This window comes from Amblyomma americanum, chromosome 4 (assembly GCF_052857255.1).
Source record: "Amblyomma americanum isolate KBUSLIRL-KWMA chromosome 4, ASM5285725v1, whole genome shotgun sequence".
Classification (NCBI taxonomy): Eukaryota; Metazoa; Arthropoda; class Arachnida; order Ixodida; family Ixodidae; genus Amblyomma; species Amblyomma americanum.
In genome coordinates, this window is record NC_135500.1 from 193,805,154 (window position 1) to 193,823,552 (window position 18,399).

The 18,399-nt window shown below is 46.6% G+C and overlaps 1 protein-coding gene across 18 annotated transcripts in view; it reads left to right on the plus strand.

Annotated features, from left to right (window-relative positions):
- The window catches only part of LOC144128932 (cGMP-dependent 3',5'-cyclic phosphodiesterase-like), a 250,044-nt gene that overhangs the window by 218,296 nt on the left and 13,349 nt on the right, over positions 1-18,399 (plus strand). For 4 of the 18 annotated variants that reach the window (XM_077662751.1, XM_077662749.1, XM_077662748.1 and 1 more), the window contains 13 exons: positions 8,629-8,693; positions 8,780-8,832; positions 8,925-8,999; positions 9,594-9,635; positions 9,726-9,794; positions 10,228-10,361; positions 11,190-11,301; positions 11,446-11,485; positions 12,868-12,931; positions 13,463-13,547; positions 14,174-14,234; positions 15,907-15,988; positions 16,330-16,364. In XM_077662751.1, coding sequence (XP_077518877.1) covers positions 8,657-8,693; positions 8,780-8,832; positions 8,925-8,999; positions 9,594-9,635; positions 9,726-9,794; positions 10,228-10,361; positions 11,190-11,301; positions 11,446-11,485; positions 12,868-12,931; positions 13,463-13,547; positions 14,174-14,234; positions 15,907-15,988; positions 16,330-16,364 — 889 coding nt within the window. In that variant the 5' untranslated portion in view covers positions 8,629-8,656. Of the gene's footprint in view, positions 1-5,263; positions 5,522-6,704; positions 6,834-6,912; positions 7,150-7,520; positions 7,568-7,667; positions 8,444-8,555; positions 8,694-8,779; positions 8,833-8,924; positions 9,000-9,593; positions 9,636-9,725; positions 9,795-10,227; positions 10,362-11,189; positions 11,302-11,445; positions 11,486-12,867; positions 12,932-13,462; positions 13,548-14,173; positions 14,235-15,906; positions 15,989-16,329; positions 16,365-18,399 lie in introns of those variants that run through there. The other 14 variants (XM_077662740.1, XM_077662742.1, XM_077662739.1 and 11 more) reach the window with 12 other exon arrangements.

An 18,399-nucleotide genomic window follows, 5' to 3' on the forward strand; every position in this document is an offset into this window, starting at 1 on the left:
CTCGCCTCTGCCGCCTGCGAGGCGCCTGCCGCTCGGATAGAGAGACAGAGGTGGGGAAACTCGGGAACAATGCGGCCCCCGCGAAAGGAAGGTCAGCGCGTTATGACAGAAGAGGCCAACTGAGCGATAGCTCCGCACGCACACGCACACAAAAAGAACAAACGAGATGTTGTGCATGCAGGTGATTTGAACAAGATACAAACAAACAAACAAACAAACAAACAAAGAAAGAAAGAAAGAAAGAAAGAAAGAAAGAAAGAAAGAAAGAAAGAAAGAAAGAAAGAAAGAAAGAAAGAAAGAAAGAAAGAAAGCTGTGGAACACAAAGCTGTCCATAAGAAAAGGAGCAAATAGGCCATGGAGAGAAAAAAGGCAAAAAGAAAAACGGCCGTCTTTTATTTCATGGAACGAAAATCATGATGATAGCTGCCCCACCCCTTCACCAAGTGCTCTTAAGAGTGGCTGCCATTCCCCTACACACACCTGAATAACATCCTCATAGGATAGCATGCAGGTGAGCGCGAGGGGAGAGAGAGGTCTGTTTACAGAGGAATGGAAGGGGGTTTTCTCTACTACGACGGCGACGCGGGTGCCGTTTAATCGCGAAGAAATCCCCCTCCACAGAACTGTCGCTGCAAAAGATAAACGTTGGAACACAGACACACCGTCGTGCGCTCCAGAGAAAAGGGCGCCTTTCCCCTTGGCTCGAGGAAAAACTCTGCTGCCCTGGTAGCCGCGTTGGGTGGCGGCCCGGCTAGCTGACGAAATGGCGCGCACATGTCGTAATGCCGCACTTGAGTCCCGTCTTCTTCGTCGCCGGGGTCGCCCCACCGCTGTTCCTTTCACGTCTGCTTCGAGAGCCGTCTGTTTTGAGCGCGGCGCTAGCGGCGCGCCCCGCGCGGTTTCTTCGATATAGCGGCGCGGTTATTTTCTCTGCACGTGCTTCCCCGCTTCCTTCTCCTCCTCTCCACAACACCGCGAGCTTGGACCGCTTCCCAGACAAACAACGTAGGCATCATTTCCGTGGGGCTTGCCCCTGGGCCCTCCTCCTCCTCCTCCTGGTAAACCGTCGGTGAGTGTTCGCCCGCTGATGATGCCTCACCCTCGGCTTCTTGGAGCCCCTGTTCCGTTTGCATCATGCGGCCGTGGCGCCCCGCTGTCCGTAACCCCCTCCTCCTCCGGGGCAACCTGGTTAGGACTGGTGAGCGCTGCTTCCTGCCGCGACCTCCACGCTCTATTCAGGCCGGTTTGTCGCTCGCGAAACTAACTTCGGGTGGCAGAGAGGAGGGGGACCCAAGTCGGAGAAAAGTACTAGGAGTTGGTAGTCGACATATACGGGCGAGTGCAGCTGACTTTAGGGGGGCAGGGAGAGAGCACTGTATGTGGCAGTGCACGCAGAAAACAGTCAAGCCAGCAGGGGCCTGGTGCAAGAAACTACTAAGGTAGCGAGGTACTGCGGAAGGACGTACAAGCAAACCTGCAGGGCTTCCGTCAATGAATGAATGAATTCAAAATTTTCACTGGCAGAGCTACCCAGCTTTGCCCAGCTTGCTGGATAGAGCACCTAGCTTAGGGCTCCTTCTGCTGCGGCGATACCACAAGTCGACCAGTCTACGTTGATCTTGTAGGTGACTACTAGACAGCGCTGCGTTCCACTGCGCACTCAGGAGATGAACTGCAAGGCATGATCAATGAGTTAAACAGGCAGAGCACAACGCTGGGTCCAAAAATTAACATGCAGAAAACTAAAGGAATGTTCAACAGTCTAGCAAGGGGAACAGCAGTTCACAATTGGTAGCGAGGTTCTAGAAGTGGCAAAGGAATATGTCTACTTAGGGCAGGTAGTGACCACTGATCCGGATCTTGAGTGGGAAATAACTATAGAGGAATAAGAATGGGGTGGAGCGCATATGGCAGGTTCTCTCAAGTCATGAATGGCAGTTTACCAATATCCATCAAGAGGAAAGTGTACAACAGCTTTATCTAACCGGTGCTCACCTACGGGGCAGAAACGTGGAGGCTAACGAAAAGAGTTCAGCTGAAGTTAAGGACAACACAGCGAGATATGGAAAGAAAAATGATAGGTGTAACGTTAAGAGATCGGAAGCGGGCAGAGTGGGTGAGGGAACAAACGCGGGTTAATGACATCCTAGTCGAAATCAAGAGCAAGAAGTGGGCTTGGGCAGGGCATGCAATGCGAAGGAAAGATAACCGCTGGTCGTTAAAACGGAGTGGATTCCAAGAGAAGGCAAGCATAGCAGGGGGCGACAGAAAGTTAGATGGGCGGATGGGATTAAGAAGTTTGCGGGAATACGGTGAGCGCAGATGTCAAAGGAGAGGGTTAATTGGAGACATGGGAGATGCTTTTGGCCTGCGCTGGGCGTAGTCAGGCTGGTGATGATGATGATGACTGGCAGCCTTTATGTATGAAGCACCTGCAAGACTGTCACAGCAGCTTCGTTAATAGCCTTAGTTGACCCCTCCTCGCATTCATTCTCTTTCCATCCGTCGGTACCATGTGTGCATCGCTCGTGGCGGTGACGCCGTTGGAGTCTGTTCCATAAGGCTTTCAGCAGCTGTCTATAAAGAAAACGTTGAGAAAACTAGGTTCCCCGGGGAAAAAAAGAAAAACAGAAAACAAAATGGTAGGCCTGCCTGCACTACGAGACCCAGTAAGACCCCTGTCCACATGTGACATGTAGCATACTCCTGAGGCTCATCTGGACGGCACTGTCCTCGGGAACCAGAGAAGCGCAAAAGTTTTCGGTCGCGATGTGTCAGGACGCCGACTGCGTTTACTCCGAAATTGTCCTTCGCAAAGCCATTTCCACAAAGAATGTCTCAGTTGATGAAGTCGGCTGCTCCTAATCAACGCTTTCGTGTGCAAAAAGACAAGTCTGCTAGGCTGTTTGCAGGTTGGTTGCAAACGCAGTGTACAGGACAGAGCACGGAGACCTTCCGCCCTAATCGCATATGTGATTGCTCTATGCCCATTGGTTCAGGTCACGATGACTTTCGGAAGTCGATGAATGGCCGTCGAGCGCAGCCCTGTATCGCAGAGGGTGTTCGCATTTGACGCGTTATCGACGCAGCTCATTTTGCAATGGAGCAGGTAATTGAACCTTGCAGGCGGACGGCGGCTCGATCAACCACGTCGGATCAGTCGACTTCTCGAAAGTGTCGCCTTCTCTTCTGTCATGTCGTTGCTGCGCTGTTTCTTATGAAATGTTGAGTAAGCACCAGTGCTGTTTCTTACGAAATGTTGAGTAAGCACCCAATCGTCCAACTGTTCTGACACAGTAAATTTATTCGGTATGGAATTTGATGGGTATCGCAGGAAAGATTAAAGGTTTTTTGGACGAGGTATGTCAACCTGTCAGCGTTGAATATGGAGCCGCCGGCTTATATATCTTCTTGCCAGGATGCCCGCCTGATTCAGTCGTACAGCAAGCATTGTCCGTACGATTACTGGGTACAGAAACGGGAACAGGTAAATGGCTCAAGCGGAGTCTTCTTCGGGCAAGCTGAATCACCTAATTCGGTACTACGTAAAAGATATAGGTACGTGAGGCGATTGTACTTCACTTTCCGGCGAGGTCAGACCCGAGACACACGTGATTCGTTCATCCTGTCCAAAGGTTCAGCTCTGGCCAGCTGACGTACGCCCTCAAACCTTTGCCTAAGAGAGAATGGACTGCTTCAACTTTTATTTCGTGAAGAAAAGACTAGAATGCCACTCCGAATGAGTGTGTTAATTTAAAAAGAAATACGAAACTACGGAATGGCCATATGCCTGGAGGCTTAGCAGTCTCATCGTGTACTTGTATAAGCCTGGCATCAACACCTGCATGGACCTGTCCGCGCGCACTGCTATGATCGGTGGTCCGCATTAAACACATCTGCGGTCTTGCGTAGATCGACGGCATCGCCAGCTTCAAGCCTCCATATGACGAGACCTTCCGAGTCTGCATGGCACTCATCTGGATCCACGACCCAAACTAAGTACAGCGGCTATTCTTTCAGTTTACACTGTCGTTTTAACTCGAGAGGTATCTTATACCTCACACAGAAAGTAAGAGGAAACAGCGAGTAATTCAGCAGCGCGAGCTTTCCTCAGGGTGACAGGCCACATGCACTCTCCATAAAACACATAATTGTCTAGATCGTGCTAGCAATGTGTTGGTGTTTAGCAACCGCTATTTGGCCGGCACTCATGTTTGCGCGTTCGAATGGACACTAAGGAGAACACTACATAATTTTTGTTTCTAGTAAAACCAACTTTATGGCTCCTTCTTGTTGCGTCGATGCTTGTACGGCAGCGAAATACGAATTTATTGCTGACGAAATTGCATTTAATAATTTTCCTGTCACTCGATTCAAACTTTTAATGTCTACGCTGAAGATAGTGAGTCCGTGATCACCGTTTTGAAGTGAACTGTAGCGGAGATTTGCATCTAGAATCCGCGCTTTAAAAACTATGTCGACGCACTGCAGTTTACTTGTGAAATCGGCCGGTGAGGACACCACCTGCATATGATCTATTGGCATTTTTTTTAGCTTACTAAAGCTCTGTTTTCAATGAAAATGTATTCGCCATTAGAACATGGCCATCTATTTATACAGGCCAACTTCAATTTGTCACCGGTGTATGAGGCTACTCGTGCGCACAGGATTGGTTCTGAAACCCCAACAACCAGTCTCGGACGCTTTCTATAATAGATGCGTGTGGCGGGGCGACGCGTATGGTATGGTAACGCCTTGGAGCAGTTGCGCATCACTAGGGTCAGCGGCAAACGGTTCAGTGCACTTGGAACGTCTCCTCTATTCTCATACGCTGCTTCATTGTGCAACTCGCACTGCACGATACAATAGATATATCAGTAAAGCATCACATCAAACACCTGCGCCACCTCTCAGCGCTGCGCCCGGCGCGGTGTTGGCGCTATCATATCCCAGCCGCACTACAGCTAAGCGCCTTGACGAGGAAAGCCCTTCGCCCCAGATCTTTCCAAACCGCGGTTATCATGCGCGCGGTGCAATGATCGAAGCTCAGCGCGAGGTTATGTTTGTTTGTCTCATCACGCGTAAGTCGCCGAGACACCATGGCGTCTACAAAAAGCGGCGAAGCGACGGTGGCGCCATCGCACGCTACGGCGAGCAAGCGGCGTGGGCATCCCCCGGCGCGGCGGCAGGGCTTTGTCACGCCGACGCGACGACGCCGGCACGCTTCCGTTTTCTCTTTGTTTTCTTTTGTTTTCCGTTCAGGTCGTCGAAACGCGGTTGGAGCACGGCCGGCAAATGGCCGCGCAGCCAGCGCTCCCCTCTTCCTCCGTGAGGAAGAGAGTGAGTGTAACGCCCCGCGCACCCCACTCCTCCAGTTGGCGGCGTCACGCGGGCATGGAGTGAAAAATAAAACTATCTCCCCGGCCGCCTGGCGAGTCAGAGTTGAAGTGCGTTTCATTCAAGCAACATGGGATACTCAACAAAGCAGCAGGTCTACTGCCGGGCGTTCTACCGCTATTTGTGAGTCGCGCGCGGACGCATCTGGCGCCGCGCCTCTCTCCCCTTTCATTCTACTTATTTTCTGTTCATTTTCGTTCGTATAAGCGTGCGAGCCGTAACGAAACCTTCACCGCGAGTTAAAACTCGCTGCTGCTGAGAACGCGCATAATATGCTGCCTGCTCGTGCTTTGTGTTTGTTTCTGAGCTTCATTAATCTCTTACGTGTCTTCCGCGCTTGTTGTTAAAGTTTTACTTTCTAGTTTTCGTGTCACACTCCACGTGTCCTTTCTCTATGTGCCTGTTTTCGCTTTTTGTTTTGTCCTTAAAACGTGTGAGCCACCAATTAACAGTAGACATCAATGCTGATCAAACAGCGGAAGAGTGCGTAATAATGTGCTGCGCGTTAATTGAAACCGAAAATGGATTGTTGCCCGCTTTCGCTATCCGGCGACATTTCACTGCCGATCGACAAGCCAGATCTAGAACCACTCGCGCGCTCCTCCGAGTCCTCCGACTCGCGAGCTGCTGAAATACGAAGGCGCGTTGTGAGAAAACCTTTCGTGCCTGTCAGTTTCGTCCTCCCTTGCCCCTCAAGCCTCCACCGCGCTAACCACGCATGGATCTTTTTTTCTTTACTCCAGTCCTGCGCATCTGCCGAGTGCAGTCCCGGCTTATCTGGGCCACGCGCCCTCTGTTCTGAGTTGCGCATCAGTCTCTAGCTAGCTCTTCGTGCCGCGCAGCTGCGCGCGCCGACAACGCGTCATTATTATTTTTTTGAGCCGCGTACGCGGTCACGCGGCGGGGACACCCCGGCGCTTCCTCCGCACGCCGGGCGCCGCGAAATGACTCGTATACGCGCGTGCGATTCTGCCGGCGAGATCGCGCGCCCCCCGTCTATCTCCTCGGAAAAACACCTCCTGCTCTGGCGCCTGGCACAAGTTCAATAGCTGCCTGGGGTTTTCTGTCCTTGAGGGTGACGTCACACGGTCACACCATCGGCCGCCAGGTCGTGGGTTGCTAAAAAGGAAGCCGCTGTGCCGCGCGCACAACCCTGCAATTTCAGTTCGCCTACTTGCCGGCACGTAAAATGAACCGCGCAGCCGGCGGCGGCGGCGGTTTTTGTTTCGTTTTTAGTCTCGTAGAGGGAGAGGAGGGCGAAATCGTGTCTGCCGCGTTGGCTGCTGCGCCGCATCCTTTCCGGCGCTCTCGTACTACGACATCACTTTCATCGGTTTCGCGTTTTCTGCGGAAAGCATTTCGGCCGCTGCGCGGAAGCTTTCTTCGAAACCGCTATGATAACCAACAGCAAGTGTGTCGCCTCACGTTAAAGCAAGTATGTTTAACCATGAACATGTCTCTTTTCTTGCTATGGTTGCCAGTTAACAGAACACCTTTCGTGCCACACCGTTTTTGCCCGAGTAGCTGAAATGCAGGTTGAACGTGGGTTGAATCTCGCCCACTGGCTGACCTCGGCCAGTGAACCGAAACCGAAACCTAGCGCACCTAGCGGTTGCCGATGAAAGTGATTTATTCAATATCCCTCCCCCCTCCACGAAGTATTCTGCTACGGCTGGCATCGAAGCGAAGTTGCGTGTTGTGGTTGCTGTGTCGCGTGGTTGTTGTCGCCCATCATGAGTTCTCCGCATTCGGTAAAAGAGAACGCATCACGGTTGTGCTAAATAGGATTTATTGTCACTCGGATGGTAGCCGATACCATGCGTGTTTAGCTCTCCGTGCTTCGCCTAAGCCTAGTCGGTTCTTAGCTCCTATCGATTCATTAAACTAAGGACATTTCGGTATTTTGGCATCAGGCATGGTATTGCAGATTCTTGTTAGCCTGTTCGTCAACGAAGTACTACATAGTGAGAGAGCTACTACTGCCGGCACCTAACGTGCCTTCTGCATTGGCGCCTGTGTAGCCTACGTTCGGACCATCGCGAGATACGTAGCAGCAGAACCGCAGCATGCATTTGTGTCGTCCGGGCGCTGAACTTATTGCCGATTCGTTTCTCTTCCAAAGTGATGCTGTCCAATAAACAATTGCAGTTAGATGGGCTCCATATTTGGGTAAGTTAGTTTAGCATCAACAGTCACTGAGCCGTTGCACGCTTGTTTGATTGGCGTGTTTTTTTTTGTTGTTTTTTGTCACGGTTTAAACTTGCGTTGTGTGTGCGTGTCAGCGGGCCGGCGTTACGTGAAAGTGACGTTATACGTCGTGTTACGACATCGAGAGCTACACGTGCGGCGCACTTCCCCGTTCCTAGAGGCAGTCGCGCAGAAAACTCGCTTACATTGTGATGTGGATTCGCCTTCGCGGAGAACAATTGTGCACTGAACGTTGCTGTCTACATTTGCGTTCTTACTTACGTCACTTTCGCTGCACGAAGCTGCTCGTTTGTGATTTCCCGCACCCTCAATCGAAATCGGCACTGTCGATCCGAAAACGCAAAACGTATGTTACGTCCACGCTAGATCGGCATCGTGGAAAGCGAGTCCGAGATAACGATTCTGTCCAAATGCATGTACTGTTGGCGGAGCTGTTCGCAGTGATACCAGATATTGTGCTTCGCCTCGCATGTGCTCACATGGACGCTGTTCACGCGCTCGTGCTAGCATGGTCATGTGCAACTCGTTCGCATTCCTTCGTGTTCAAGGGCTTACACGCACATGCAAAGCGCGATAGGACCCACGTCTTGTGAAGCCCGTCGCCTACTTTTCACGCAGCTTCGTGAGCATCACATTTTGCGACGATGTCTGATGAGGCTGGCATGTTGCTCGCTTTGCTGACTGGCTGTTCTGCCTGTTTGTGTTGTGTGTCCAGTACTCACGTTTGCTCATTTGGAGTCCATAACACCCACAACTTCTCCTCCGATCTCTTCTTTTTTTCTTCGCGTGGCTGCCTATCCGCGTGGCTTCTTCAAATGCTAGAATTCTGCGAAAAAAGTAAGACTTTGCAAATGGAATTGCTCCATTCTTTCTTGTCTGTTCATGTAGTCTAACTGCACCCCACTGGCCGCTGTGCCCTTTGCATCACTCTGTTATTTGGTCATTACAGTTTGTATTGCTGTCATTGTTCTGTGTGAAACAGTAGCACTTATGCTCAAATCTGCTGCGTTTCTCACCACCAGAAAACAGCGGTGGCCGACGTTCAAAGGTATGCAGTCGGATCCCCAGGGGCTAATTCAGTTGTGTGGTACGTTTTCTTCCAGTGATAGTCGCATCTCTCTGCGTCAAAATTTGCATTGCACTGACACCCATTTCTTTCTTTTTCTCTGGCAGCTAGCCTATATGATCCTCTAACCACCGAAATTCAGGTCAAAGTTGTTGAGTATGTAAGTATCATGGCTTGTGAATCTTTTGAGACATTGTCCCCAGTTCGCCCCCTTGAACTGATGGCACTTTTCTTCTGTCTTTGGCATTCCAGTTGCAAAGGACAACACAGAGTGAAAATGCGTTTATTCTTTTGATATCTGATGACCAAGATGAGTTGACGTGTAAGGTACGTTGTCTGCTTGAAAAAAAGCATGCTCGTTTGGCATGTCATGTAACGTTTCAGAGGCGGTCTGAACATTTAGTACCTTCTAGTTTGTTGGCAGTTATTTTCGGTTACCTAAGGCAGTGGGGAGGAAATTTTTAACTATGCTTACTTTTAGTGGCTCTGAGCTATTAAAAATGGGAAGACAGTTCATTCGTTCTTTGCTGTCGGGCTTTTCTGTGTACTCGGGGACAGCGCTCTGTGGCTGTGCAGTAGAAACTATGAGCATGAGGCAATGGCTTTCTCAAGTGGGCCATTCCCATGCACAAGAGCCAACTAAATAGGTTTTGAACTTGACGGCTAAATCTTGTAGCTGGTACAGCAAAGCCATAGAAACTTGATCCTGATTTTAATGACTGTTCTTTCCAGCAGCAGATAGTTCATGGTAAGAAAGTGTTACACTTAATAATCTGAAGTTGTTGGGAGTAAATAGCCATGAATGTTTTCAATTCCTTTGAAAGGCATCAGAAAAAAGAAAGCTGTGGGGTGTTCAATGCATGTAATACCCTTGCTTTATTTACCACAATTCTAACCTATGCTAAACCTCTGTCTTTGCAGGTAGTAGGTGACCGAGTTCTAGAGGAGCCAGCTAAGCTTTTGGTGAGCAGCTGTGAGCGTTGTAAAGCCACTAGCGTTGAATGCAAACTTGCTCCAAACAGCTGTAACATGATCTTTTTCTTTGTCTCGTAGGTCTCGAGCAATAGCTTCAGCTGTGCATTGTCTGAACGGCGGCCCATTTCTTTGGACGACATACATCACGTGCGTAACATTTACAGTTCACCCCTCCAAGTGAACATTTGCATCACTCGTATTCCCTGCAAATTTTTATGGTGCCTAAGCGCAGTTGTGCATCCCTGCAGTTTGTGGTCGTACTAACTGTAATGTGTTGGGTGTAATGTATTAATTTTGTTTGACTTAATGCAGCTAAGTTTCTTTGGGGAGCACCATTTACCACTAGGCAACTGATTAACTAAAGTTGTGTGCCCCCATCTGAAAAGGCTTTGTTCGTTAGCTTTCTTCACAGAAGGATAAAGCTTATTTATGGCATCTTGGATCTTTTGATCTTGGATCTTTTGACCTCTGCCTGTGTGAAACTTTCACATTGTGCATGTAAGGTCATCTTTTGACTTAAGTTCAGATTGCTGGCTGATTTTGAGACGTGAGCCACTGCTTCCTTTTCTTTGCTGTGCAGGATCATCGAGAGGAAGTCAGTCGCCTGATAGGCTCCGTGCTTCACTCGCTGCTGTGCGTGCCGGTGCTGCACCCAAAGTACACTGACCGAATTGTCATGCTACCCTGCGTGGTCAACAAGACTAATGGCAAGGAGTAGGTACCTACTCTAAATTGCCATGAGTGCATGCTAAACCTTTATGTGACATGCTGCGTGAATAAGACAGCTTTAGTTTTGCACTCAAAATATTTATTTTTTTTTGTCTTGACTGAGCTTCACAAAAATGGTACATGCTAGTATTGTTGCCCATCTTGTGTTCTGCCACTAAGTACTCTTCTAGCCATTTTTGCAACTTTGTTTAACATTGTTTTTTCAATTACTGGAGCTCACTAGCTTCACTTTCATTTTATTGTTTTTCTCGATTGATATTGAGTTACTGGATTTTATGGGCTGAAGTAATGCTGTGGGAAGTAATGCCTGGAATAGTTGGTTGGCTTCATGCCAATTTCAAGGACATGTGGTTCTTCGGATATGCACCTGAATTCCACTACTCTGATATTCTTGCATTACTTGTCTGTAGAAGAAATGAAGCTGGGATCAAACCCACGAACTTGAACCTTGTGGCCGAACGTCGTAGGCACTGGACCACTCCGACAGCTTCTGTCTTTCTGTAGTCACTGATGGTGACAGGTTCAGTATGAAAGGAAAAAAAAAACAGTGCGGGAAGCAGCTGGAAACTTATCAAAAACTAGTCTTCTTAACATGGGTATTTGGTGCGGACGTTCAGATGCTAAACTTGACGCGCTGCCTTGAAGGATTAGACAGAGTTTCACCCTGTAATTGTACAGGTGTTGCACTTGTGAGTAACGTTAATTTCTGCTAGCTTGTGGTGCGTAATGACTGGATAGAGTATGCATTACTCATAAGTTTAGTTTGTTTTACCTCATTTGACCATGTAAAACAATTTTTTTTTCTTTTTGCAGCTTCACAAAACGCGATGAAGCCGTGGTGCGTGAGTGCTTCCAGTGCATCACGCCCTGCCTCCTCAAGACAACTGCTTACGAAGAGGAACGTAGGCTCAGGGAAGAGTGCCAGGTATTGTCGCTCGCAGCTTGTTTATTGTTGTGCGGGAAGCCTGCCTTCATCCATTGTTGTTCGGTGCCTTCCCATTCATTGCACTGTCGCGCCTGACTGGCACCACAATGTCTCAATGCCTGGTTGCTTTTCACTTCTTCGCAGTCGCTCCTGACAGTTGCCAAGAACCTCTTCACGCACCTTGGTACGTCCTTCTTTCCTTCCCTTATTTGTTCTACTTAATTTGTATGCCACTCTGGTGCTGCATTCATTTTAGTCTGTTCTCCAGGTGGTCAATTTTTTGCTTACATTGTTTTTTTTTTGTTTAAAAATAAATCACGAGGCCATCAGCACTAATATTTGTTTTTTATGCTTCTATTTGTAGCCAAACTCCCCCTGTGGTGTAATGCCCATATAAGATTATTGTAGGCAGGGTAATGAGCAAATGAGCAAATAGAAAAAAAAATTGTTCATTTTGGGAGTTCATGGTGCCATGTGCCTTGAATTCGTTTTACTTCTAAATTCAGGGCAAATACATGTGTAGTGGTCATCTTGCCTGAGCGCTGGGTGCACTCACGCCGTTGGGTTATTCACTTGCCACAGTGCTTTTAGGGTTTTCTGTGATCATTATAATGACCATCCCAACTGTGCCTGAGTCTGCTGTGATAGTTGTCCATAGTGGAATGGGTACAGCTATTCAGTTTTTAAAAGTGTCTGAATTTTCTTGTCATTTGTATTTCTTTTAAGTTTGATCTTCAGATTGCGGCTGTAAGTTTGTCTAGTTTTTTTCTCAGATTATTCGGTCCCATCCATCTTACCCAAGATAACCTATGTCATGGCACAATCTAGATTAACTTGTTTTTAACTATGCTGAGTTATAATTACCATTACTAGCATGTGAGGATGATTCGTTGAGAGATAAAGTGTAAAGGTTTTACTAAGTTAATTGCAGCAGAAAATTAGAATTCGCTATTATGTTTGCTGTTGGTTTTTTTAGACATCGGATCAAGGACATAAGCTTTGTTAGACTATATTATATAACTGGCAGATTCATATGTAGCATAGGCTATGAAGCATGCTGTAAGGCAGAGGTGTTCATATTAACTAACGACTGCATGTGATTATCTAAGGGCATAAAAATTTTTTGGCCATTTTATTTTCATTCGAATAAACCAAAACAGTGCTTTGTTTGTTGCAGGTCTGAGGTGCTTGCTATGTGTTTGTATCTGCCCTGTTGTGTTGCATTTTGCTGGCAATGCATTGTGTACCAGTATGCAAGTTATATACTACTTTCAACATACCATTTCTGCCTAACTTGCACTGTGTATTAAAACTATTCATTTATTTAAGTCTATAGTGCCAGCCTGACCAAGGTCTTACTGCGTTTATTTGCCGAATAAACATACCCTTTGTATAGGAGAGCAGCAATCATCATTGGAAACTTGTGTGACCTTTGCAATGTAAAAGCTGCTAACACTATTAACTGGGCTCTCACTTTTTAATGTGCACGTGCATCTGAAACTATGATTAAGCACAGAGTTTGTTTCACGGCTTACTGAGGTGTACATTTTCTTTGCTTTGTTGCAGATGACGTGACAGTCCTCCTGAGAGAAATTATGGCTGATGCCCGCAAGCTCACCAAAGCAGAAAGGTGCTCATGACATCTGTTACTGTCTTGTTAATGCACGTTTGCATGCACAGTCATTTAACAGCTAACGTAGGCAGGAGTCGATATTCACGAAAATAGCTGCATAGGCGTGAGCTCAATGCATTGCGTGTTTTTGTGCATGTCTTACCTTGTGCCAAGAGAAATTAGAGGTCCTGGTAATTGACCGTTCTTTTTGTATGCACTTTCCTTGCTTTGCTGACATGCTTGAAAAGCAATTACTCATTAGCATGCACCTGAGTTCATCCATATGGCTACCTTTCTTGGAAACTTTGCAGTTAAGGAAGAATTGATCCTGCTCTTCAGCTTTAACCTAGGAATCTGTATAGCTTTTCGTGCTAGCTCTAAAGCTGTGCTCAGGTGGATGCTAATGGGTAATTACTCGTTTAATTAAAATGCACCCCAGCATGAGGGTTTCCCCTGAATACATTGTACATGCTTAAAGGGCCTCTGAAGCAGTTGTTAGTCTCTATCCTTAGTGTTTTTTTTTTGTTTTTTTATCTGGCCCTGTTTCAGGTGTTCTCTCTTCCTGCTGGACAAAGAGCAGAATGAGCTGGTTGCCAAAGTGTTTGACGGACACGTGGCAGAAGATGGCTCTGAGGTTAGTTTTTATTGTGCTGCGGTGTGATTGGCTGGCTGAGGACGGAGCATGTTGCTGCATGCCTAAAGCATATGTGCCCATTGTCTCCTCTGTGGCACTGTTTCTTTGCCTGTGGTACTTGCCAAGTGCGAAGGGCTTGAAGACAGAATTCTGCCAGTTCCAAAGCGTAGATTGAACGAAACTGAAGCAGGAGTTTCAGTGAAGCTTAATTGCCATCCGTCACTGGGAAAAAAGTTCAGAACATTGGTGATAAATTTCAGAGCAAAGAAGGTGGCTAAATCACAACTGTAGATATGCGAAACATGATGTGCAGAATGATTGAGTCTTGAATGTGTACAGCTGCAGAAGTTCTGATATGGCAAGAATGTTGTGGATGATGTGGCCATGTTTGTCTTAACACAAGGCTGTTCTGATCTATTCTGATGCACATGCTCTCACTGACGAGGTTAGATTGGCAATGTGTTTTACTTTAGGCCTTTTCATGTTTTAATGTCTGATTTCGATAGCCTGTACCCTTTTGTACAGTGCCATCTTTCCAGAGTTCAGGACTGAGCACAGTGTATTGAAAGCCTTATTTTTTTGGCATATTGTCTCATTTTTCCTGTCGGCCATTTTGTTCATTGCAGTCAATGACAGAAGTTCGAATTCCTGCTGACCAAGGCATTGCGGGCCATGTTGCCACAAGCGGTATGTTAAAGAATGTACAGATATTTCAGTCTTGTTGGTTCATACAGAGTGCCCCTTTTATGAGATCTATATATTACGTATGATGTGGCACACCTTAAATGGACACTGAAGGGAAATATCAAACTAAGCAAAACTGATAGATTATTCCTCAGGGACACTATCGACGTATTTTCTACACGGAAGGCTAACTGCACTCCTGAGAAAACCACAAATGAGAGTCCCGAAACCCTTCCGCATTCAGAGTGCCTGCAAAAAATAGAACAGTTGGAAGTGCCAAAATAAACAAACACTTCACAATTTTATAATGCTCGCAGCCTGCACAAAATAGCTGATTCGATAGTTGAAGTGCGAATGAAACCACCTCAGCGGCCACATAGCGAGCACAAACAGCGTGAATGCCATTGAGAGTTTGTGGGTCTAAACTTGCTGCATACAACGGCTCCATGCAGCCCGAGTGCACAGAATGTGAGGCGAAAAATATGGCGCTTGTGTGTGCGACTACCCTTTTTCTCCGTTGCCTGTATTGCACTGTTTAATTACGACTCTTCCTACTGTCGGTTATGCTTGTTGCGCTGCTTTTCTTGTATTTAGATGGTAATTGCCCTTTGAGATGGAGTAGCATTCCTCCAAAGAACTCACGAATGCGTTGCTTGTCGCTGCTTCACGAATCAAGTGGTGGCACCACGTGTGCGTCGCCCTTACACAACTTTATGGCTTGTAAGACCGTTGTTTTCGGTAAAAATTACACATTTACTATCTGGTGACCCTAACCTATCAGTCTAGCCTGACATGGTATTCCCCTTTAGTGTCTGTTTAACATGCTCGCTGCATTGTGGGTCACCAGTGGGTCACGAGTAGTCGTAATGTAAGGCCGCAAGTTTTGGGTCCTCTGATTAAGTTGTGGGGCAGCTTAGATTTTTTAGAGCCCATGAAAAGCACGCATGCCAGGTCGCTATTACCATCTCTTGGCGGCTGAAAGAAGACACGCTGCACCCAAGAAAATTTCACGGCGGCCCACTGGTGGGTCATGACGCATAGTGATTAGGGCACCGATAATCACTGCAGTGAACACATTAACAACTTGCATGACAACTTGTTCTCGCCCTCCTCCAAAAAATTAATTCTACCACTTTTGCTGTCATCACAAGCCAGTTGGTGCAGCATGGTGGGCAAGGAAAACTCAACTAAAAAGAGTCAACACAAGGCTGAGGATTACACTGGGCTAACAACCGAAGTTTTATTGAATGACTGTAAGGTTACTGTTAGGTTACTGTGTGGTAAGGGTACTTAGGAGCCTGTCTTTCACTAAAGCTTTATTTGTTAGTCCAATATTCCTGCGCACTTCTTGTCTTGTGTTGCATCTTTCTAGTAGCTGGCTTCTGTCTTTGTGATAACGTGCTGTCACCAGGCCCCATATACAACGAAAATAGAAAGAACCTGCATCCACTTCAAATTAGGCTGTTTTGTTTGTGGCAGCTTGGGTCTGTGTGTGCGTGTATTTCAGTCCTGTCCCCACAGATTTCTTAAATCTCATCTGCCTACAGTCGTATTGTTTGCTGTTAATTTTTTAGACTGCAGCTGGATGTATAACCCCAGCCCAAGCATTGTGGGCCCCAATGCGTATGCTTTTATTTCTTCCTGGTTTCATTGTATGCCGTCTGTTCTTTTTCAGGGGAGCTACTAAACATTATTGATGCCTATGCCCATCCTCTGTTCTACCGCAAAATGGATGAAACAACGGGCTTCAGAACAAGGTAAGCCATTAAATCAAGCTAAATTGTTGCTTGTTTGCCATGATTCAGTATTCAGGTTGCATAAAGTGAATATTCTCCTAACTTTTGTTGGCATGCAATAAAACATTATTAAAAGCTCTTTAGGCAACTTAGCTACTTGCTGCAATTTTTAATTACTCGGGGTAGCATTGAAGATTCATTGTTATCTGTGTTTTAAACATTGGGTTGTGAACCTCAGGCACATGGCTTTTCTCAAAAGATTATATTTCATATTTTTGAAAGCTTTTGTGGTGGATTTTGTTAGTTGTCTTTGTTAGTGAGTTCGAAGTGAAGCCCTCTCACCCTTCACATCTTTTCTGCAGGAACATTCTATGCTTTCCAATTAAAGATGACTCTGGTGAGTTTCCGGCAATCTGACTGCCTTTGTTTCATTTTGTTGGACTCTGTTTACATGGTGCTGAACATGAGGAGATGCGTACTATTCAGTGTCTGATATTCACAAAGCTTCACTCCTAATTTAAAAAAAGAAAGCAAAAGCTGGCTAGGCAAATCAGTGCACATTGTTGGATAAAATTGCTGAACAGAGCAATAAATTGAACTGAAATATGTGTGTGGCAAAATGATGCAGTTGATGTTATTACGTGTCCCACTGTGAGGCTTCATTAAGTTGCAGGAAGGTTTAACCTTGCTCAGTCTAGGCAGCAGTTTTTCCAGAGTAGTGTTTTCCACTGTGACATTTTATTTTGCCTTTTAAAACGTGAAAGGGCACTGAGGTTCATTTCAATTGAAATATTATGTTGTAGATTAAGGAGTCTGTGACACAGACGGGCCCTTTAGCAGTGCTTGGAAGCTTTTATATGTTTACAGCGTGCAGGAATAAAGAATTGGCGCATGTGCAAAGCACTGCTCTTGGTATACCTTACCTGTTATTCCTTACCTGTCACAAATTGTACTTTAGAGTGAGGGACATGCAAACGACTACATTGAAGGCACTTTTCATGAGAAATGTGTCTATATGTGGGACAAGTATTGCTAAGCACAGATGAGGGAATCTGAACTCCCATTTCAAAAACCACACAGATGATGTACAGAATTGTGTTTAGTGTTCATTTAAGTTGTATTGCTGACTATGAAAATGCTGTGTGGCATTTCCATTTGTGCAATTTGCTAACCTGTCCACGTAAATGCATGAACCTTTGGAAGGGTCTACCATATTGACAACTGTTACTTTTTAGAAGGTGCAATGTAAGGGTTCAAGCTTTGTCTGGTGGTTTAAATGTGTTTCATCATTTTGGTTACCATTTCAGTATAGTCGAGCCCACTTATAACGGCCGCCAATACAACAAGCGCTCGCTTATTGCGAACAAGGGTGCAACTACTGCCAAAATATATATTGGGTTATGGCACTGTGTCTCATAAAACGAACTGCCGTGACTGCACCATTCGGTTATTATGAATAAGGAGCTGCCATAAATTTTCCCCGCAGCACGCCTCCTGCCAGCGCAGAGACCGAAGAATGTCTCCTAGCCCCAGTAATCTCCCCAGAGAGGCTACTACCCCCCCCCCCCCTTTCTTCAAGAAAAAAAACAAACAATAAAAATGCATTGAAACTGCAGTTAAACGCTGGCCAAGCATGCCGACAGGCAGCAAGGTCAGTCGGAGCGTGCATGCATGCCGGCTACGCAAAGTGGGGAGCGTAGAAAGTGGAACCAGAAGAGTGGGAAGCATGAGACAGGCTACTACTGCGCATGGCTGGTGATCAGCCAGTGGTAGTGATTTGAGAAGTTTGAATACCACTAATGAGGTCTGCCTTGCTGGTGTGCCCTGTCATGTGCCGTGCGTCACCTTCCCTGTCGGATCCCGCCTTCATCGCAGTTTCCGCATGCAGGCGGTGTGCATATAGCACCCAGTCTCTGTCACCCTTGTGTACAGTTGTCGATGATTTTCAGATACAGTGCTAGTTCCCATCTGATTTGTAGGTCTGAGTGGCTCTAATTCCGCTCAAAGGTTGCTTCAAGAACCTAGTAGCTGTGGTGAGGTGTTGCTTTATTTGGAGTGCAACACGCTGTAGGGGCACTTTACACAAAGGTGACTCATATTGTATGTTCCGCATGAACATGCGTTGCGGTAGCTTCATCTCTGCTTCCTTGAAGCTTTGTCAAGGATCAAAGATGGGGTTTTCGACCTACCACCAGTTGCAATGAACGCTTCAATTGCTATTGGCATTATTGTGTCTCTAAAGCGGCTTGTCTGCACAAAGGGTCTTGGCCAGGAGTACCTGACCGCGCTGAAGAGCTTAGAAAATGGCTTGGTCGGGTCTGCTTTGAAAAAACAGATGTTCACAACAAGCTTTTTAAAGAAATAAATGCCACTTTTGTCGTGACTTTGTATTTTTTAGCTGTAATAGGGCAAGTCCACTTACTACAAACCTC